This window comes from Triticum urartu, chromosome 6A (assembly GCF_056163025.1).
Source record: "Triticum urartu cultivar PI428250 chromosome 6A, HENAU_Tu73, whole genome shotgun sequence".
Lineage (NCBI taxonomy): Eukaryota > Viridiplantae > Streptophyta > Magnoliopsida > Poales > Poaceae > Triticum > Triticum urartu.
This window is the reverse complement of record NC_141878.1, coordinates 32386521-32409785: the sequence shown is the minus strand read 5'-3', so window position 1 is coordinate 32409785 and position 23265 is coordinate 32386521. Positions and strand designations below refer to the sequence as shown.

General features: G+C 43.7%; 2 protein-coding genes across 2 annotated transcripts; one reads left to right on the top strand and one right to left on the bottom strand.

Moving 5' to 3' along the window:
• The first annotated feature begins 1895 nt into the window (after positions 1–1895).
• Positions 1896–7530, top strand: LOC147963542 (uncharacterized). The gene is made up of 6 exons (XM_087529611.1): positions 1896–3170; positions 4922–5832; positions 6079–6247; positions 6348–6431; positions 6986–7248; positions 7362–7530. The coding sequence occupies exons 1-6, from the start codon at positions 1896–1898 to the stop codon at positions 7528–7530; spliced, it is 2871 nt and encodes a 956-aa protein (XP_087385737.1).
• Positions 7531–8039: 509 nt separating this feature from the next.
• Positions 8040–12042, bottom strand: LOC147963541 (uncharacterized). The gene is made up of 2 exons (XM_087531303.1): positions 11199–12042; positions 8040–10588 (listed from the first exon to the last, which is right to left on the bottom strand). The coding sequence occupies exons 1-2, from the start codon at positions 12040–12042 to the stop codon at positions 8040–8042; spliced, it is 3393 nt and encodes a 1130-aa protein (XP_087387429.1).
• Between the last annotated feature and the right edge of the window lie 11223 nt (positions 12043–23265).

Sequence of the window (23265 nt, the reverse complement as noted above, 5' to 3'; positions counted from 1 at the left end):
TCCTGTAGATGCCGCAAGTGTCCGTAGGATATGGGGTTTGCCCAACAGGGGCAGGAAGGTGTGCTTCGAGAATCGGCCTGAAATCACAAAGGCAATGTACAGTATTTACAACATCACATCCAAGAACTCCCCAACCCTCACAGAATGGTGCAAGATGATCGTTGACATGGGAGGATCTCATGATGATGATTTTGTCCGCGTTTGGCTAGCTCTTGTTTTTCATGCTTCCTTGCCCCTTCAACTAGTTTGAGTATTTCCCCAAAGAGCTTCCCGGCGGTCATGGATGTCAATGGAATAACGGAAACCAATATATGCCAGTTTGTTGTTGATCAATTAAAGCTTGCGTTCACTTCGGGGCGTGCCAACAAGAAGGCTGTTTGTTGTTGTGTTTTCCACCTTGTTGTAAGTGCTTCAAGCTGTTTTGTTTTTTCAAGCATCCTTTTGTTTACTTACCTTCTCTTTTCTTATTGCAATCATTAGCTAACTTAAACTTTTTGATCTTTCTCCGTGTCTCTATGCAGCTGCTGTACCTAGACTCTCTGGATGTTTATGAGCCAATCCCGAACTTGGTACCAAGGGTTTCAGTTTGGAATTCAGATTTAATCTCCAGAGTTATCAAGAAGGATAGGAAGGCTCCAGGAGAATATGTCCAATTGCGGGTAACTGAATTTTTCTGTTTTAGTATACATATCATTGTCATATTGTTTTTAGGAAACGCTACCATTTTTTTAGAGTAGGCAATTCACTTTCAAAGAGCAAGCAAGGTAATGTATCTTTTTGGGCAAGTGACATACATATTTTTTCAAGTATGCCCAAGTAGTTATCAGACTTAATCGAACCTTCTCTCGTTTGCCATGCACACAGTTGGATAATGTTCACAGGAAGGATTTGTTTTGTTCTTGTATTTAATAGTAGCTTCTGTAGTACATTTTTTAGCTCTTTTTTTTGTCTGAGCAATTTACATGTTGAAAAGTAGCAAATTTACACAACAACACAAGCAACTTATGTTCTGGAAACTAGCAACTTGCATACTAGTTCTTCATTTTTTGTTGATTACAGTATCAACTAATAGTAGGCAACAGGAGGGAAGTGGCATAATGGTTGCAGGAATTTTCAGACTATTAGTAGTACTATTTTCCTTCATTTTTCTCAGGTCTTTTTTGGTATGGGAGTGCCAGAATTGTTGTCACTCATAGTTTTTTTAATCTTCTTTGGCTATAAAACCACCAGCTCAAGACGGAGTTTTCCCGGTGTGCGGATGATAGCTTGTTTGGCAGTATGGACCACATCACCAAATTTGTTCCCGCAAGATTGCCCAAGTCATATGACAAATCAGTAAGTTTATCTAGTACTTGTTTTTTCCTCTCACTGTTGTTCCCCTTTTTATCGCCATTTGTACATTCAACCATTTTTTCAGAATCTTCAATAGAAGATATGTACTTATCATGTTCTCTACCATCCACTTTTATGTTTTACAGAAGCAAAAGAAGCTCACAGAGTTGGTGCACGACATGTGTTCTGTAATTTCACATGCAGTTGGGAAGCTCGTGACTGGGGTTGGGAAGATAGATGATGATGAATGGGGGACAAAGGAGGCAGATCCTACTACTGCAGAGACAAGCAGGCGGCGGTCTAACAGAAGGGGCAAGCGAGTACCAGCCAGAAGAGACAGCTTACCAAGTGAGGAGGAGTCGTTTAATTCTGACAGCGACGACAGCGAGGCAGCCGACAATGAAAGTGAGGGAGATGGCAGGGATGAAGGTAGTGATGAAAGCGACACCGATGGCAGTTCAGACAGCGATGACGGTCATGATGGATCAAGTGGAGTTCAGGGGAAATCAAGTAGCCAGGGAGCATGACAAACGGTTGATCACCACGAGGGGGCAAGTGCTGAGATGGGAGGTAAAGACAGAACTGAGGGGAACGAGGACAATGATGATGATGAAGAAGAAGAGGACGACGAAAAAGAAGATGACGAAGGAAAGGAGGACGATGACGATGAAGAAGGCGATGGGGATGACAAAGACAAGGAAGATGATGGGCAGGGGAAGCAGGATGAAGATGATGAGGATGACAGCGGAGGTGGCAACGGTGGTTCAGGTAGCAATGGTGGCTCCGATCGGGACGGGGATCCCGCAGTTGAAAATGCAAGCAGCGATGATAATGAACAATGCACGCTGCAATTTCTGATTGAAAAGAAGAGGGACAGAAAGGCAAAAGGATTGGATGAGGCAGATAGGATATCTATCAGAGACCTTGTGATGACAGAATTCAAAACTGCTGTTTCCCCAAAACCACGCTTCCCTGTTTTCGAAGTGAAAGAAATGTTGGATATTGATCACATATCCATGGCAACCGAAGCGAGGAGGATGTTCAAAGAGTTGTTGAGGGGGGAAGATTTGGATATGGTCTTCACATTCAACCCCAAGCAAATATGTCCAAAGGCGACTCGGCAGAAAATAATGAGAGAACTTGGTGCTCTAAATGAACCTACAGAACAGAAGACTGCTTGTCGAAACCAACTACCACCACTCCCGCCATCAAAGAAGATGAAGAAAACTGTTAGTTTTGTATTGGAGCCATCTGTGATGAATGAAACAGCAATTCATCCGCAGGCATATCGTGCCGAAAATCCCGGTTACGGCCAAGGGGGAAAGTCAAGGCAGTCAGCCATGAAAAAATCTGGTCCTCCACAGCAGCAACAACATGCATTTTCTGAAACAAAAGAGGCAATCCATGGGAATGCCAAAACACAGGTGGTAAAGAGTACACCATCAAGCTCAGCAGCACCCCTGTGCAGCAAAGTTGGAGATGAGGCAGTACCTACAGGAGTAGATTCAAAGCAGTCGGGTAATTTTCATTCCCAATGTCAAGCAAGTGGATCACATATTCTGGCAACTCAGTCTAAGGAGGAAGCAAGACCAGCTGTTTTTCAGGCAAGTTCTGCAGAGGAAACACTGGACCCCACAAAAGTAAGGCCAGTTCAACTCAAGAAGGGACCCACAGTGCTAGTAAGCACAGGAAACCACAGCAGAACACAACCACTAGGTGACTTAAATGGTCAAGTGCCTCCTCTGTCTCGGGGAAATGTGATGCAGTCAGCCAATGGTATCCAGAGGGCCAAGGTGCAAGACTTCAACGCAACACCCGAGGCTGCGCCATTAAATCATGCAGGACACAAATGAAGGAAATATGCCCTAGAGGCAATAATAAAGTTATTATTTATTTCCTTATATCATGATAAATGTTTATTATTCATGCTAGAATTGTATTAACTGGAAACATAATACATGTGTGAATACATAGACAAACAGAGTGTCACTAGTATGCCTCTACTTGACTAGCTCGTTAATCAAAGATGGTTATGTTTCCTAACCATGAACAAAGAGTTGTTATTTGATTAACGAGATCACATCATTAGTTGAATGATCTGATTGACATGACCCATTCCATTAGCTTAGCACCCGATCGTTTAGTATGTTGCTATTGCTTTCTTCATGGCTTATACATGTTCCCATGACTATGAGATTATGCAACTCCCGTTTGCCGGAGGAACACTTTGGGTGCTACCAAACGTCACAATGTAACTGGGTGATTATAAAGGAGTACTACAGGTGTCTCCAAAGGTAGATGTTGGGTTGGCGTATTTCGAGATTAGGATTTGTCACTCCGATTGTCGGAGAGGTATCTCTGGGCCCTCTCGGTAATGCACATCACATAAGCCTTGCAAGCACTGCAACTAATATGTTAGTTGTGAAATGATGTATTACGGAACGAGTAAAGAGACTTGCCGGTAACGAGATTGAACTAGGTATTGGATACCGACGATCGAATCTCGGGCAAGTAACATATCGATGACAAAGGGAACAACGTATGTTGTTATGCGGTCTGACCGATAAAAGATCTTTGTAGAATATGTAGGAGCCAATATGGGCATCCAGGTCCCGCTATTGGTTACTGACCAGAGATGTGTCTCAGTCATGTCTACATTGTTCTCGAACCGTAGGGTCCGCACGCTTAACGTTACGATGACAGTTTTTATGAGTTTATGCATTTTGATGTACCGAAGTTAGTTCGGAGTCCCGGATGTGATCATGGACATGACGAGGAGTCTCAAAATGGTCGAGACATAAAGATTGATATATTGGAAGCCTATATTTGGATATCGGAAGTGTTCCGGGTGAAATCGGGATTTTACCGGAGTACCGGGAGGTTACCGGAACCCCCCGGGAGCCATATGGGCCTTAATGGGCTTTAGTGGAGAGGAGAAAGGAGCAGCCCAAGGTGGCCGCGCACCTCCCCCCTCCCCTAGTCCTATTAGGACTAGGAAAGGTGGCCGGCCCCCCTCTCTCTCTCTTTCCCCCCAGGGAATCCTAGTCCAACTAGGATTGGGGGGAGTCCTACTCCCGGTAGGAGTAGGACTCCTCTTGCGCCCTCCTCCTGGCCGGCGGCCCCCTCCCCCTTGGCTCCTTTATATACGGAGGCAGGGGGCACCTCTAGACACACAAGTTGATCATTGAGATCGTTCCTTAGCCATGTGCGGTGCCCCCTGCCACCATATTCCACCTCGATCATATCGTTGTAGTGCTTAGGCGAAGCCTTGCGTCGGTAGAACATCAAGATCGTCACCACGCTGTCGTGCTGACGGAACTCCTCCCCGAAGCTTTGCTGGATTGGAGCACGGGGATCGTCATCGAGCTGTACGTGTGCTAAGAACTCGGAGGTGCCGGAGTAACGGTGCTTGGATCCGTCGGATCGGGAAGAAGACGTACGACTACTTCCTCTATGTTGTGTCAACGCTTCCGTTGCGATCTACAAGGGTACGTAGATCATACTCTGTCCTTCGTTGCTATGCATCACCATGATCTTGCGTGTGCGTAGGAATTTTTTTGAAATTACTACGTTCCCCAACAACAAAAAGGAGAAAGAGAACATCCCTCCGGTGTCATGTACAGAGATGAATAGGATACAAGACCTGACTGAAGCTCTAACCATGGGAAAAAGTCTGGAACAAAAGTTGCTAAGAGCCCTAGGGAAATTGCCTGCCTGCTCAACTGTACTTGCCCAACCTGAGGCCACAAGTGTTCCAGAAGCAGTAGAAGCAACTGGCCAGGGGAACACTTCCCATTTCTCTCATGTGGAGGAGAGGTACCATGAATTCATGCGTGTTAGTGGGAAGACAACCAATGCACTAGAAATCAATGTTCTAGATGTGAGTGAGCTGTTTGCAAGGTGTGTTGATCCAAACAGCAAGAATGCCCAATCCAACTCCACAAATCACAGCTCAGCGAATAAAGATAAACAACATTTTGAGAAAAGGGACACCGAAAGATCAAATGACTTTTTCAGAGAGTACTGCCCAGCACCAAGTTTCGATCTAGGCATAGATGATTTGCACACAAGATCTGCAGACAACACAACACATCAACATGTTGGGTCAAGCACATTTACAGAGCATGAGTTCAAGGAACTCCCAATACATAACCATCCAATCATCGATATAATCAATGATGATTATCTGTTGGACGGTGAAGGCATGGATGAACCATGTGTTCAAGCAGAAGGAAATGCGTACCAAACACCTGAAAAAAGTTCCAACCAAGGAGAAGTGGGGTCAGGCAGCAAGGTTTACAGCATTAGTAGTTCAGGAGAGATGCATCCACATCAATTCGAGAGAAGAATTATCAAGCCACCTCCTTGCAAGAGGTCACCTTTCATTGACTATAATGAGAAGAAAGTCTACATGTCCAAACCCGAAGCAAATAGATTATATGCATCAGTTATTTTGCATGGAAGAATTAATGAAGAAGAGTCACCAGATGTGGATACCAGGTATGACAGTATATCACACTTTCCCCCAGGCAAGGTCTGTCATGTTATCCAGGCAATTCAAACTGTGTTTACAAGCAAGCCATTTATAGAATCAGGCAACTTGGCTTAGTGTGAAATTCTTATTTTTTGAAGTAGTTTATCCTTTGATATGCCATGCCCCTATGTGTTTTCCCTGAGTTGAAATGGTGGTAGGCAATTCATGGAATGATTTTGTGAGCTGAATGCCTCTTTTTTCTTCCCATGCAGCGTAAGGGTAATTGAATATGGCAAATACTTTGTCACGGTGAGGGAGCTCGCAAACTCAATGAAGAAGGAAGGTTTTGTCTTGAGCCATGTAATGGAAGTTGGTATACAGAATATAATGATGAACTTGCCACCAGACTCAAAGAAGCTCGTGATGCCCGTCAGGTTCTCGGTAAGAAAACGCGAACCAACTAATAGTGTAGTTTTGCGTTTTTTTCTTTTTATTTTTTTCATAAAAGGTCATGTTCATGTCTGTATTTTTTTTACATCAGGTTCAGATGCTAAACATGGAATTGAATGGCAAGGAGCTCATTTCCCGGTTCAAGAAGTCGAATCGCTTGGACCGTAAAGACATGGTAAGTTAATGGTTCCTTTACTTTTTACCAATGCATTTTTTATATATGACTTTTTAAGCTAAAACTTTTGCTCACACAAATGTAAATATTTCTTAGGGGGGTGGGGGTGGGTTGTGTGGTGGGCAAGTTGACTACACTCATGAAAATTGCTTCTATGTGCCAAGTTGCTTACATTTTTTGCACAACTTGCCTGTGCATTTTTGGCTGGTTGCTTACACAAGTAGATAAGTTGCCTATGCATCTTCTGTTTTTGGCAAATTACTCACACTAGTCCAAAACTGGCATGTGCATTTTTGCATCTTCTTAATTGCTTTTATGTGGCAAGTTGCTTACATTTTTTGCACAAATTGCCTGTGCATTTTTGCCTGGTTGCTCACACAAGCAGATAATGCATTTTCTGTTTTTGTCAAGTTACTCACACTAGCACAAAACTAGCATGTGCATTTTTTGCTTCTTCAATCCAGTTTCTAGTATTGTATTTTTTCTACTAACCCAATTTTTGTACTAGTGTGCATTTTCTAACAGTTTCTTCTTTCCTGTGCATTTTCTAACAGATTATGTTCCCAGTGTTAGAGAACATCAACAAGATAAAACCTAAAATAGGCAATCATTACTGGATTTTTAACGTGAACATAAGAGATCGACGTTTTGAAACTCTTGATTCTTGGAGGACGCTCAAAAACAAGTCTTTAGATGTTTGCGCAAGGAAGATGGTTGCAAGTTTTCGGTCTCTATGGGAAGAGCATTACGCCAGTTCTCGCGTCTCGCTGGATGAGTTTGGGCTTACCAACATCGACGTTCCAAAACAAAATAATGAGTAAGCATCCACTTCTTTTTCACATATTAACTATGGTCTTGTTCAGTTTTTTACAAGCGACACAATACTACATAGAGTAAGCATCCAGTTCTTTTTTTCAATTTTTTGTTTAGGTTCGACTGTGGTGTTTTTGCTCTGACGATAGCAAACGGTTGGGAGGCAAGGGCTGTTCCAAATTTCACAGCTGAGGATATTCCAAGCATCAGGAAACAATTGACTAACACGTGGGTTGACAATGCCAACAACAATGCTCCATGGAAAACCATACTCAAGTTAGCATAGGTCAGTTTTTTCTCCCCCCACGCAACATCCATGTAAAATGCATGTGTTGTTTCTTTTTGCTCTTTTGTGAATTTTGGAGTGCCGGGGGAGGAGTTGCCTGTATAACAACTTGGACCAGGCAATTCTATTGCATAAACAGGCAATTTAAGCTTTATTTTGAGGCAAGTTATTCAGAAGAACCCACATAAAGACAAATGAAAGACAAATAGTATGATCATTACATAACCAGGGAATTGTTGCATTTTATAGCATTGCAGAATCTTATGTGTGTAAGTTTTCGACTATTATGGGGAGGGCAAGGGTGTTTGCGGGGCAATTCAAATCACACAACAGGCAACTCAAAACTTATAACCAGGCAACTCAAAACTTATAACCAGGCAAGTCAGCCACAAGAAACCGTAAACCATAAATAATAGTTTAGGATGTTCAAACATACAGACCCACAAATAGTTTAACTCATCAATGTCATTCGACACATCTTTTTCAGCCATCTGGTCACTGTGTGACCATTACACCAATCTGGTCGGGCAGCTTGCACCATTGTGGTTAAAAGAACCACAATAGCCGCACTTGTTCTTTCTCTTCGGATGCAGCTCAAGTGCTGATTGAATTCTTTTTGACTTTGCCCTCCCTTTTGTTGTTGATTTTGGAGGGTCTCTAGGAATTGCAGGGCCAAGTGTGGTAGCAGGTCTTCCAAACTGTGGTTCAACCATCGTAGTACCTTGTGCGGCTGCAACAGCTGCATGTAGAGATGCCATACTGAGCGGTTGGTGCGCATATCCACCAGGAGCTTGCGCAGTAGGAGATGAAATTGCATTGGCATTTTCTTGTTGTGTTGTTGAAGACTCTGGATGCTGCCCAATCCAGCCATCCAGTGTTGCTGTTGATGCAGGCAATGGTGCCAGTCCAGGACCAGCCACATAGGTTGTGTTTGCTGCGTTAGGCCCCCGCGGTGGTTGTATAGCCCCCATAGTTTGTGGTGCAGGCCAAATTGCTGGTCTAGGACCCATAGGAGGTCGCGCAGGCCCTCTTGCTAGTGCCGTATCCATCAAAAGTTGTGGCGCAGCTCCTCTTAGCGCTTGCACAGGCCTTGTCATTGTTGAGCCCCTTGAAAGGTGCGGTGCTGCTCCACTATTCAGTGGCACATATCCTGACAGTTGCTGTACAGGCCAGCAGCCTTGTGTGGGAGGGCTCATGGGTAGTGGTACAGCCCTTTTTTGCATCGCTGCACCCCCGAATGCTGTCTGTTGGTGTCCATCCTCACTCATAGAGTTGCCAGTTAGGTTTGGTGCATTTTTTCTCCGCGTTGCAGAAGCAGGTCGCTGCTGCCTAGGTCCAGAAGAGGTTTGTGCATGTTCATCAGGACGCACCGCAGGGCCACTAGTTGCCTGAGTGTTTCTTGGTGGTGGCGCAGAAGCAGGTCTCTGCTGCCCAGGTCCAGAAGGGGCTTGTGAAGGCCCTCCAGGACGCACCGCAGGGCCACCAGTTGCCTGAGAGTTACTCGGTTGTGGTGCAGAACCATCAGCTGATGGTGGAGGACCATCAGAGGGCCCACTTGTTGGTGCTGCCGGTTTCTTCTTCTTTGACATGTTGAGATTTTTGATTTCATGACGCGCACCACGCATATGTTTCTTTACAATATCCGTCGCAGCATCTGACGCACTAGCAACTCGGGCAAGACTACCAAAATCCATCATCAAATTTGCATGCCTGAGTTCCTTTTTCGATTGTGGTGGCATCTCATCAGGTTGCTCTTCAACAACAGGGGGTGCGTTGGGAATTGCCATAGGTGTCCACCTTCTAAGTATGTACTGCGCTGGGATTTCATCAACACCAAGTTGGTTGAAAACTTTCAAGATATGGCAGCAAAGCATGCCGTCCCTCTCAATCTTGCAGCAGTCATATTTGTAGTCTCCAGCACTAGCTTCCACCGTGACAAAATAGCCCCTAGAACCATATTTGGCAACCCACTCTTGATTGGGGTAAACCTCATACAAGTTTTCACCATGTGGTCGCACATTGTACCTTGTAGTCAATTGAAACTCATCGCGAAACTTCTCGTACAAGTCCCTAGTATACGAACCGTACGCCTGCTTCTCTATTGGGTAAGATGACCACATTCCAGTCTGTAAATGTCCTGTCCTGTAGTCTTTTGAACCCTCCCGGACTAGTATGTGTGTTTGGATTTTCTGATATTGCTTCACAAAGTTCAAAATGGACTTGTGTGGGTTCACATATCGCTTAAGGACAGCGTTGAACCCCTCGCTGCGTTGAGTTGACTGCAAGAAAGGGAAGAATTGATGCTTGAAGTAGCAGGGCACCCATGTCTCTCTGTACTTGTATAGATTCTCGAAGTGGGAGTCAGTCATAGCCTCATACTTCATCATCAGCTCACACCACCTTGCCTCAAATTCTTCCGGCATCAAGCTGAAGTCAACACAGTTGTTGAAATCTTTGGACAAGCCAGGGTTTCGCCCCAGCAATGCTCCAAGCTTTTCTTGTGATTTTTTCATAATATGCCAGCGGCAACAGCGGTGCACACTTGTAGGAAAGATCTTTTTAATTGACTGTGCCATTGCGATGTCTTGGTCGGTTATGATGTTGGTGGGTGCTACATTATGCATTGCCTCAAGGAAGGTCTGGAATAGCCAATCAAAGCTCGATGCCAACTCTTGCCTAACAAAGCCACAACCCAACATGAACGACTGCCCATGCCTGTTAATCCCAATGAATGGTGCAAAGGGCATGTTGTACATGTTAGTCATATACGTTGTGTCAAAGGAGATACAATCATGATAAGATTCCACGTACGCCTTCCTTGCTGCACCATCGACCCAGAAAATATTCTCAACCCTGTCTTCCTCATCATATTTTATCTTGTAAAAAAAATTTGGATCCTCTCTCTGTTGATCTTTAAAGTAAGCAACTGTCTCTATCATATCCCCTTCTTTTGTATCATCCTTGTTAAAGAGCGTCTTGAGGTTTGTAATGTGTTTAGTGCCATAAGGTACAATGAGTTCTGTCCCATAGAAATCTGACATGATGTGCATCATACGACCTGTTGACATGAAGTCACAATGGTGGTCAATCCTTCTTCTACACAAAAACAGTGCCAAAAATAGTTTCTTTTCTGTTTTCAGCAAGGCAACTCAAATGCAAAGTTTGGGCAATTCATGAAGCTATACAAGCAACTACAACCATATGCCCCAGGCAACACATGAGCAAAATACACAAAACAAACCAGGGGGTAACTATGCATTTAGCAAGCAATACAAATTTCAATCATAGGCAAGTTGACCCTATCCAGAAACAAGTACTATTGTACATTTTAGCTACAAAGAGACTAACCATAGGCAAGTTCACATTCAACACCAAATTTGTTTTATAAAAAAACTAGGCAAGCAGGAAACTTTGCATTGAGCAACAAACAGGTAAACATTAGGCAACTCCAGCATCCAGAAACAAATCAGGCAATTTATTTCTTTTTTCTACTGTTGTAAGCAATTTAGTGGCACTATCAAGCAACTAAGGCATTTGTTTGAAGCAAATCAGTGACATGGTTCAAGCAAAAACAGGTACTTGTTGATAGGCTAAGAAACACACAACCAGTAGGCATGTGCAGGTTCTTAAAGTTAGAAGATAGGGGGGAGGTGGGTGTGGTTCAATACCTGTAGTTAAATTGCAGTTATGAAGATGAGTAAGGAAGGCCCTTTCTTCCGGCAGGATCCCTTGGTGTGATCGCAAATACTTAGTCAAACATGGCTTGTCAACCAACGGATGGTTGTGCTCGCTAACAAAGTAGATCACTTCCCATCTGCCATCTATTACCTTCACAATCATCTTAGCTTTGCAACCACTTTGCACAATTTTATCTCTTTTTCGTTTCTTGCTCCTCTTTTTGCCTTTACTATCATCATCAAGAAAGACAATAGCCTCATCTTCATTATCATTTTTTTCTTTCTCAACAATGTCATCTAGCATGGGAATCTTTTCTGCCCCTCCGTCATCAACATCAGGCTTTCGAAACTTGTTGCAAACAAACTGTTGTTTTATCAACTCCCCTGTTTTGAGATCCTTCCTTGAACTATTCATTTTGATTGAAAACCCCATTTGCAAGGAATATGCATTGTAATGCACCTTGGTATCTTCCAAAGTGTCGAACCTCATGCCCACGTAAGGCTCCTTGGGCTGTGACCAAGCTTCATCATCATTTTCAGCACCCAAACCATTACCAATAGTGCCACCGGTATCACCTGCAGCACCTATGCCATCAAGGGTATGAGCATCACTCCCAGTTGCTATAGCTGCAGGTACTTGTGTACTGCCCGGAGCACGCCCCCCATGACTTGACTGCCCATCTGTCTCCATTGCTTCTGTAGCAGCACCATCGACTCTTTGGATGATAGGGGGATTAGGTGATTCCGCCACAAATTCTGCATTTCCAGCACCATGTTGTGTACAGTACAATGGATCATCATTATTTTCAGCTGGTTCTTCATTCAGATCAATCATTGTCAACCTGTTTTATTTATTGAGAATATGGGAAAAAGTAAAGCAAGTCAGCAGAGGGATGGAAGCAAGTAGCACAGTAAATACAGGCAAGCCAATAGCTCACCCACCCACCAAAGCAATTTTTACGTTGTTGAGGCAAGCTAGTACCACACTAAACTCAAGCAAGCAAACAACACAGCAACGCAAGCACACCAGATTCACAAGATAGCAGTTGAACATAACCAGGCAATTCAAAGTGCACTATCAGGCAACCCAAACCATATAATCAGGCAAGTCAAACTATATATGTCAGGCAATATATTATTTTCAGGATATGCATGGAGCTTGCCTGAATGAACCATGTTTGTACATATTAAACATAACATAGGCTTTTTGTTTTTTGTGTTTCATAATATATTTTCTTATTTTGTTTTTCTTTAAACGCCGGCAACATTTGATTTTGGCGAAGCAAGCATACTGCCATAGAAGTGCTACTTTTGAAGTGTCTTCAGAATGGAATTCACTCCCAATTCAGAGAGATTAGAGCATGTTTAGTGTTAGGAAAAACTTGAGTTAGAATTATGGGCATGATTGCTCTTTTATATTCAGACTATTTCTGCTTTCAGTACTTATGTTTGTGTGTTAGAAAGAACTTAAGTTGACATTTTTAGGTTTCATCTTTTACAGCAGCAAGTTTGTGTGTCTTTGGATATGCTCAGTATGTTTTGAAGTAATGTTTCGCAGCTGAGATAGTTGTTGGTATATGGATTTTTTTGTTGGCTTTTTCCTTCTTTTGCAGGATGAAATACTAATAATTTTGCAACTGTATCCTGGCAACTTTCCAACTTTTCTTGGATCATGATGAAGGATATGATACAACAAAGGTAAATTGTACTACGCAACTGTCTCTTTGTTTTTTAGTTGCAATTTCAGTTACATTTATTTCTTCTAGTGTGTTTTCACTATCGTAACCAAGGAATAATGGAAACAAATGTCCAAGAGGAATATTTTTCTAGTTTCTTCAAGAGTTGCCTTGACATCATTATGCTGTTTTGCTTAATCCTATTTTTGTAAGTTGCTCCAATAAGCCATATTGATGTCAGTATTCATTGTCTTATAAGTTTCAAAAGTGTTCATGTTTTGCCATGGCATAAGTTTTCAAAGTTTTGTGCAGACATATACTTAGTTGCCTCATTATAGCACTATTTTTGCTCAAACAGAATGTTTATTTTTGCACTATTTTAAGCAATTAATAGAACCGGAACACGTCAGAAAGATCATGATCTGTTTGTTTCTCATCCTCTTATAAGTGCTCAGTTGTTTTTCTTGCTCAAGGCATTATATTTTCCTAATTTTTTTGTCAGCATTTACTATCAGCACTTGCCTACAGATTTATAAATGTGTTCATATGCAACAGATTTGCAAATAGATTTTGAAAACTGGGAAGAAATATGATGCTTAACATCAGACTAAATTTGCCCAAATCAGGGGGCTGAAACTTGCCCAAACAGCAGACTAAACATGCTTAACATCACATCTTTTTTACACAATGTTTTGCACATCTGAAGCCTTGTACAAATCATGGGGAAAGAGGAGGGGGATCTGAAAGATGAGCCAAATCTGACCTTTTTGCCTTTTGCAAGGCAATTAGGAACCAGGCGCCTAGAGAAGAAACATCAATGGAGCCGCCATTGGAGGGCTGTGAAGGTTTTCTTGGATCTGGAAGTGGTGAGGGGAAGGGGCGTGCTGTCCTTCTTTGCTTGGGAGAGAAGAAGATGGGGCTGGGGGTTAGGTGAGGAGAAAGGAGGAAGGAGAAAAGATGATGCGCAGGGGTGGGGGAGGGATCGGGCAAAGGGGAGGACCAGGTGTTTTGCCCGCTCGATGGGTGGCTGCGGGAATCGGGAGCGGGGGCCAGGTACTTTCCTATCCTGGACAGGGGGGACAGAAAATTACCTTTTCTGGGTGGCTGCCAGGAAACACTAGGGAACACCCGGCTGCTCCCTAGACGCGTCCTTACCTCAAACAAATTTTATACATGGAGTAAAATGAAATGGAGGGAGTATTGTTTATGTCCTTTTATAGACAAATAGGTGGAAGTGAATTACCTTTTTAGTAGGGAAATGCTAACTGGTGAGCATCAGATTTTTTAGACATTCCTAGCGAACAGTTGTTGGGTCAAAGACATGAATCCTGAAGCACTCTCAGTTGCCACATAAGACAAACCCACCCGTTTGCTGCGAACGTACCTGGTGCGAACGCGTCCATACAAGCACCGATGCCCCCCTCGCGTGCCAGAGGGAGAGGGTGTTGGGGAACGTAGCAGAATTTTATAATTTTCTACGCATCACCAAGATCAATCTATGGAGTCATCTAACAACGAGAGAGAGGAGTGCATCTACATACCCTTGTAGATCGCGAGCGGAAGCGTTCAAGAGAACGGGGTTGATGGAGTCGTACTCGTCGTGATCCAAATCACCGATGACTGAGCGCCAACGGACACTACAAGAAATATGTCAACTTATGACCACCACTATTGGTCACTGAATGGTCACAAATTTCTATTTATGACCTTTTTGTGACCAAAAACATAAGGTCAAAAGCTGGGCGTCGTAAACTGACTATAGCGACCTTTCTTCTGGAATGGTCGCAAACGTTTATGACCAAAATAAGTCCACTGTGGCGTTTTGGTCACTAGCAACCTCCCCAGGCCACGTAGACATCCAACGTGGCAATCTGACGTGGCACAAGATTCAGCCCGATCCAATTCGATTTTCTACATGGGCCTAGCCCAACAATTCGGCCTTTTCAATGTATTTTTTTCCTGTGCTTTTATTAGCTACATGGGTCTGGCCCAACAATTCAACCTTATTGATTTCTTTGTGTGGCCCTTTTAACAGCAGGTTTTTTTTATCATGTATTTTTCTGGGCCGTTTCTTTGCTGGGCCTCTCATGTTTTTCCCTCAAAAATAATTGTCCAATATAGCTTGGGCCTAGCCCAGTTCCGAAAAAATTGATCCAATCCAGAAAGAATTATTATGCCATATACATTTTCAAAGCAACGTGCAATGTTATTATATTACAACCGTTCATTCCAGCAATACTGACTCGACAGGCTGGCTGGCTGGCTGAGCTACTACTGACTGACTGCATTTGCATTGCGCCCACGGAAATGATATGCTGCTGCTGCTAATGGTGGCTGGTCATTTGGGGCTGGCTGGTCATTACAACAGAACAGTCTAGCACAACAGAACTGTCTCGAGAGAGCCCTAGTAGCCTAGCACCGTCCACTCGTACCATCCCGGGAGCAGAAGTTATACCTGATTATTACAACAAAACAGTCTAGTGTTAGCAAGTTTCTTTTTACAGTATGTATAGTTCAGGTGAAGAAGAGAAGGAAGCAGAGTTCTTCTTACTTCTCCCTGAAGCTCTGGTGTTGCTGCTGCTCGGCGGCGGCAGCGAAGAACTCGTCCATCTCAAGAGAGCTGCGTCGGGAATGGTTCCTGGCTCCGGTCGCTGAGCCAGGGGTGCTCATCGTCTTCGAGCTGTAGATCAGGCTGCACAGCGTCGTCTCCCTGGCGCCCCTGCAAGCAACCAACCAATAGCACAAGATCAATCATAGGAACATAAGTAGAATTAAATAAGCTGGGAAGATTATTTACTGAACTCTTCAAGTCTTGAACTAAGTACGAGTAGAAGTAAGTAAAATCTTTTTTTGGACAACTAGCAAACTGGTCCTGTTATGCCCTGGACAACTACATACAAGAAAGCAAAAGTAACCAGGACAATAGAGGTGTGGTGATCAAGTATATAAACACTCCTAGCAGCTAATTATATAAGGGCACTGCTCATAATGAAGAGCAAAGTATTTTTATGGGGAGGAAAGGCTCCCAGCTTCACCACCCCCAGGATATGCATTCAAACAAGAATTTATTAGTGAAGAAAGAAAAGAGAGGCTCCCCTACTTTTTGCTGGAACTGCAGTAGCCTAGCTTAGCTTCAAACAAGAATAACGCCATCGCCTGGAGCTTCTCCAGGTCGGCGGTGAGGTCCAGGTTGGGGGAGAGCATGAAGCCAGCCCCGACTGCAAGGGAGATGACCAGCAGGCTGCCCTTCAGGCAGGTGGCGCCGCGCAACAGCCTCCCGATGATGGCCTTGCAGTACTTGTCTGCTTCCTTGATGGAAGCCTTCTCCCCAGAGTCCTCTGCTTCCTCCAGAGCAGCCTCATTCTGCAATACAAACCCATGTGCAGAAGATTAGAACATGCAGATATGTGCAGGGATATGTTGAGGGTTCAGTAAAATACTATCTTTGACCAAAAGGTAAATTAGCTTTGCATACATGCTTAAAAAGTGTCAATGCCACATATGTCTCATTTTAACATCATAACAGCTTGAACTACTTTCTACAGAGCATTTGCTAGTAGAACAACTATGCACATAAAGTACGATCACAATGGATGATATGCAGATATATGCGGGGATGTAAATATTACTTGCAGGGATATGGAGGTGTATATTTGATCAACAGGTAAATTAGCTATGGCATGCAAGCTTAAAAAAATGTCAATGCCACATATGTCTCATTTTCGCATCACAGCAGCCATGTTATCAACAGAAAATGGTAACCGCTCATGGACAAATTTAACAAATTTAACAAGTATTACCGCTGATACTTGTCCTTTTGGTCCTATTCTAGCTCCACGCCCTTCTTGAGCTCCTCCAGCTCGCCCTCCTGCGAGCAACCACAACCACATACGGTCAGATCCGGACGGGCGATGAGCAGGCGAACGAACGGGGATCAGGGGAAGGTGGATAAGGGCGTACGAGGCGGGTGAGGAGCGCGGGGATCCCGGGACGGACGTGCGCGGGCTCGACGCGGTCGAAGGGCGGGAAGTCAAAGTCGGCGAGCAGCGGGTTGCTGCTGCTGTCGGCGTCCGCCATGGCGTCGGAGGCGGCGGTGCAGTAGGCAGAGCAGGCGGGGGTGGCGGAAGGGAGGGTGGCCGGGGTAGGGGGAGGAGGGGGCGGCGATGGTGGAGGGACCTGCCGGCAAGGTGAGAGAGCCGGCGTGTCGATCTGGATCGAGGAGGAGGCGGCGACGCATTGGATCTAGATCGGGGAGGAGATGGCGGCGCGTTGGATAGCAGAGGAGGCGTTCCGCGTCCTGTGGGAGGGAAGCAGATGGGAGAGGAGAGGTCGTCGGCGGCGAGCTGTGGGAGGGACGAGGCGGTGGGTGGGTGGCGGCGTGCGGAAGCAAGGAGGCACGGGTGGGGCGCGAGGGTTTGGGTAGGTGGATGCGGCGCACGCACGCGCCTGCGAGCAAGCCAGCCACGGCGGCGCCCCTCTCTCCATTGCGGCGGTGCCTCTCTCTCGGTCTGGGGAGAGGGGAGAGGCGGCGAGAGTTGATCGGGGGAGAGGGGAGAGGCTGCGGGAGTGGATCGGGGGAGAGGGGAGAGGCGGCGGCGGGAGTGGATCGGGGGAGAGGGGAGAGGATCTGAGTTAGGGTTTGGGTAGTTGGGTTGTGGTTGGGTGAAGGGTGAGGGCTGCCGTTGGATGCGGAAGCATCCGACAGTGGTTGATGCATGATCCGCATGATATGCCCATGGACCAATCAGAACGCAGCAAACCATTTGATGACCTTATGACCATATAAATTGGTCGTGATCAATTCAAGATAAAAATTTCATTTCATTTTTCAGTGCTCAAAATGATTTTTTTGTGAAAGTCCTATCAAATATGTGTTCAAATGATATCATATTTTGCACAAGTTTACATCGTGGATTTGCATACAATATTGACAAAGGGAGTTTTCATTTTCTTTGGACGACAATTTTTTTTCCATTTCTCGAGTGCCCAAAATAAGTTTTTTTGTGAAGGACCTATAATATATTTGTAGCAAAATTGGACCAAATCAATTTTCTAAAATACTAGGACATATTTAATGCACAATTGACAAAATGGTTGGGTGTAAAAAGGTTTGATCCACCTCTCGTGAAAAAGGCAAATTCCCGCCGATTCAGCTGGAAGCGGGTCAAATTTGAACTGCAGCTGCCTCATAGTTTGCTATTTATTTTTTACAAAAATCATTTCTAGGTACATAAGTACCTATTTAATCAGAGAAACACCAAAAAATTCCAAGATTCAAGCACTAGCTAGGAACGGTCATTCCCGCCGTTTTGACCGCATTTTGAAACGGGCATAAAAAATTCAAAAAAAATCAAAAAATTCGGAAACCTTCACATTGTGTCATCATATGTGACCAAGTTTTCAGGAAAAATAACAAACTTGTAATACGGTAATTATTTAAAAAAAAGTGTTCTCAGAAATGAGCTATCATGGGTGAAGATTCATGGATTTCAAGCCAAATGATCAATCTTATGGCCACATTCATGGCATAGTTTGTTCAAATGATCTCATATTGTGCACAAGGGTGCATATTGGAATGGCAAACAATGTTGCCTAAGAAAGTTTTCATTTTCTTTGGACGAAAAAACCATTTTCCATTTTTCGACTGCCTGAAAGGAGGTTTTTTTGTGAAGGACCTCCCAAATAATTGTTGCAAAATTGGACCAACTCAATTTTATAAAATACTAGGACATATTTAATGCACAATTGACAAAATGGTTGGTTGTAAAAATGTTTGTTCCACCTCTCGTGAAAAAGGCAAATTCCCGCCGATTCAGCTAGAAGCGGGTCAAATTTGAACTGCAGCTGCCTCATAGTTTGCTATTTATTTTTTACAAAAATCATTTCTAGGTACATAAGTACCTATTTAATCAGAGAAACACCAAAAAAAATCCAAGATTCAAGCACTAGCTAGGAACGGTCATTCCCGCCGTTTTGACCGCATTTTGAAACGGGCATAAAAAATTAAAAAAAATCAAAAAATTAGGAAACCTTCGCATTGTGTCATCATATGTGGCCAAGTTCCTAGGAAAAATAACAAACTTGTAATACGGCAATTATTTTAAAAAAGTGTTCTCAGAAACGAGCTATCATGTGTGGAGATCAATGGCTTTCAAGCCAAATGATCAATCTTATGGCCACATTCATGGCATAGTTTGTTCAAATGATCTCATATTGTGCACAAGGTTGCATATTGGAATGGCAAACAATGTTGCCTAAGGAAGTTTTCATTTTCGTTGGACGAAAAAAACATTTTCCATATTTCGAGTGCCCGAAAGGAGGTTATTTTGAGAAGGACCTCCCAAATAATTGTTGCAAAATTGGACCAACTCAATTTTATAAAATACTAGGCCATATTTAATGCACAATTGACAAAATGGTTGGGCGTAAAAGTTTTTGATCCACCTCTCATGAAAAAGACAAATTTCCGCCGATTCAGCTGGAAGCGGGTCAAATTTGAACTGCAGTTGCCTCATAGTTTGCTATTTATTTTTTCAAAAAATCATTTCTAGGTACATAACTATCTATTTAATAAGAGAAACACCAAAAAAATTCCAAGATTCAACCACTAGCTAGGAACGGTCATTCCCGTCGTTTTGACTGCATTTTGAAACGGGCATAAAAAATTCAAAAAAAAATCAAAAAATTGGGAAACCTTCGCATTGTGTCATCATATGTGGCCAAGTTCCTAGGAAAAATAACAAACTTGTAATACGGCAATTATTTTAAAAAAAGTGTTCTCGGAAACGAGCTATCATGTGTGGAGATCAATGGCTTTCAAGCCAAATGATCAATCTTATGGCCACATTCATGGCATAGTTTGTTCAAATGATATAATATTGTGCACAAGGGTGCATATTGGAATGGCAAACAATGTTGCCTAAGGAAGTTTTCATTTTCGTTGGACGAAAAAACCATTTTCCATTTTTCAAGTGCCCGAAAGGAGGTTTTTTTGTGAAGGAACTACCAAATAATTGTTGCAAAATTGGACCAAATCATTTTTATAAAATACTAGGCCATATTTAATGCACAATTGACAAAATGGTTGGGTGTAAAAGTTTTTGATCCACCTCTCATGAAAAAGACAAATTTCCGCCGATTCAGTTGGAAGCGGGTCAAATTTGAACTGCAGCTGCCTCATAGTTTGCTATTTATTTTTTCCAAAAATCATTTCTAGTTACATAAGGACCTATTTAATCATAAATACATGGTTTGGTGGCGATACGTCGAGGTTTGGGCGGTGGCCGAGGGCCCCAACTCTAGAGCACGTAAACTCGCATGCCCGTCGCGTGGTCACCGCGTGATCGTAATGTTTCCATGTGTTCTGGGCGGCCTAGGCATGTCTAGTGGGTTGGGCACTCCCCAGGTTGGTGTTACGAAGAAAATTACAACATAAGATTCTCACGAGGAGACCGATCGATGCTCAAACATGAATTAGCAGACAAGTGTTTGATTAGCGGTACGGGAAATTCACATGGCCAATGGGCGTGAGTTTTGGCTGAGGATGATCATCTACTAAGGAGAATGTCTTCACAAATTTTGAGATCAAAAGGAGGATCCTAGGTGGTACTTGCTTTGCAAAGTACCATGCTGGACAAAAATATGAATGTTGAAGCTGGGCTCAAAATAATGAATGGAGTGAGCTGAAATTTTGTGGAGGATGGTTATTTGGGCATAGGAAAGCATTGTAGAAAATTGATACCATTTGGACATGCCAAAGTAGTACTTCCTTCACAATGCTCTTCTATGGACAGAAACTTGGGAAAACTAGTGAGAGAGATTTGATGAATGAAATGAGCTCAAAATTGGTGTAGGTAAGTTACTTAGGTATGGTCATGCGCTGGTAAATTTTCAGATCATTTGGGTAAGCCTAGCTAGTACTTACTTCACAAAGCTTCTCTCGAGGTAGAAACTTTGGAAATTTCCCGAGAAAGATTTACTAGGAAAATTGAGCTGAATATTATCATGTGGCAATGATTTGGGTATGGAAGAGTGCCCGAAAAGTTTGAGGGTAATAGGAGGGGTCTATATAACACTTGCTTTGCAACGTGCCAATTTGGCCATAAAATATAAATTGAACCTGGGCTCACATAGATGATTTGAATGAGCTGCAATTTGGAGGAGGGTGATAATTTGGGCATATGAAGGAACTGTATAAATTTCATGTCATTTAGAGATATAAAAAAGGTACTTCCTTCACAATGCTTCTAGGTGGATAAAAACTTCGGAAATTTGCCGAAGAAGATTTGCTAGGCAAATGGAGCTGAATTTTGTCATGCGGTGATGATTTGGATAGGAAAGAGTGCCCAAAAATTCTGAGGGCAATCAAGAATATATAAATAGCACTTCCTTCATAAAGTGTTGTTGTGAACAGAATAGGAAAATGAATATTGTTGAATTAGTTTTGAACTAGGCAAGGAAGGATTTTTACATATTTGATGAAGATATGCCCCAAAGAATTTATGAGATTTTTTTGGGAATTTTGGGAATGATAGAAATATAGGTTGCTTCACAACCTAGGGCAAAAACTGCCACATGGACATGACACATAGGCAAAACTGATGAGATGGCACCTAGTCATCACAACCCACCACAATCTAAAAGGCTATGACCATCTATATTGGTCATTAACAACTAGAAATAAGGCAGCGGACTAGCACTGTTTGCTTTGTGACCATTTCGTGTAAGGAAATTATGACCTTTCTGACCAAAATGGTCGCAATGGTTTAGGGTTTGGAGCCCCCTGAACAGATTTTGACCAATTGGTCTAAAATGGTCATAAATTTATGACCAATTCTTCGAGGGTCACTGACAGAAGGTCATAAGTTGACATATTTCTTGTAGTGGGACGGCACCTCCGCGTTCAACACACGTACGGTTGGGGAAGACGTCTCCTCCTTCTTGATCCAGCAAGGGGAAAGGAGAGGTTGATGGAGATCCAGCAGCACGACGGCGTGGTGGTGGAAGCAGCGGGGATCTCGGCAGGGCTTCGCCAAGCTCAGCAAGAGGGAGAGGTGTTACGAGGGGAGAGGGAGGCGCCAGGGGCTAGGGTGCGGCTCCCATGCGCCTCCCCACTATATATAGGGGTGGAGGGGGCTAGTTTCTTGCCCTCCAAGTCCATTGGGGCGTTGGCAAAGGTGGGGGAAAGAAATCCCATCATTTCCCTTCCCCACCAATTGTTATCCCCCCTTTTTAGGGATCTTGATCTTATCCCTTCGGGATATGATCTTATTCCTTCTAAGGGGGGATCTTGGTGCGCCTTGACCAGGGGTGTGGGGCCTTGCCCCCACTACCCACGTTCATGTGGGTCCCCCCATGCAGGTGGGCCCCACTCCGGAACCTTCTAGAACCTTCTCAGTACAATACCGAAAAATCCCGAACATTTTCCGGTGGCCAAAATAGGACTTCCCATATATAAATCTTTACCTCCGGACCATTCCAGAACTCCCCGTGACGTCCGGGATCTCATCCGGGACTCCGAACAACTTTCGGGTTACCGCATACTAATATCTCTACAACCCTAGCGTTACCGAACCTTAAGTGTGTAGACCCTACGGGTTCAGGAGACATGCAGACATGACCGAGACAACTCTCCGGTCAATAACCAACAGCGGGATCTGGATACCCATGTTGGCTCCCACATGTTCCACGATGATCTCATCGGATGAACCATGATGTCGAGGATTCAATCAATCCCGTATTCAATTCCCTTTGTCCAGCGGTATTGTACTTGCCCGAGATTCGATCGTCGGTATCCGATACCTTGTTCAATCTCGTTACCGGCAAGTCTCTTTACTTGTCCCGTAACACATCATCCCGTGATCAACTCCTTGGTCACATTGTGCACATTATGATGATGTCCTACCGAGTGGGCCCAGAGATACCTCTCCGTCACACGGAGTGACAAATCCCAGTCTCGATTCGTGCCAACCCAACAGACACTTTCGGAGATACCCGTAGTGCACCTTTATAGCCACCCAGTTATGTTGTGACGTTTGGCACACCCAAAGCATTCCTACGGTATCCGGGAGTTGCACATAATGTGGCCTCTTCAAAAACAAATCCCTAAATTGCCATGGCATTTTGTTTTGTTTGTACCGCTCACATGTCATGGCATTTTTTGTATTCACCATGGCAATTGTGTCTATTAGCATGTCAAAATTCTCTCTCTCCATGTCTTCCTTTGGTGTGAATTTTTATAATTTGCAACTCAAATCTGTTTAGACGTCTGGCCATCTTAGTATGTCTTTGGCTATTGTGAATCGTAGTTTTGTATGAATTAAAATTGGTTGAACCGTTGAAAGCCCGTTAGGCGGCAAGGACGGAGAAAGTGGACCACACTG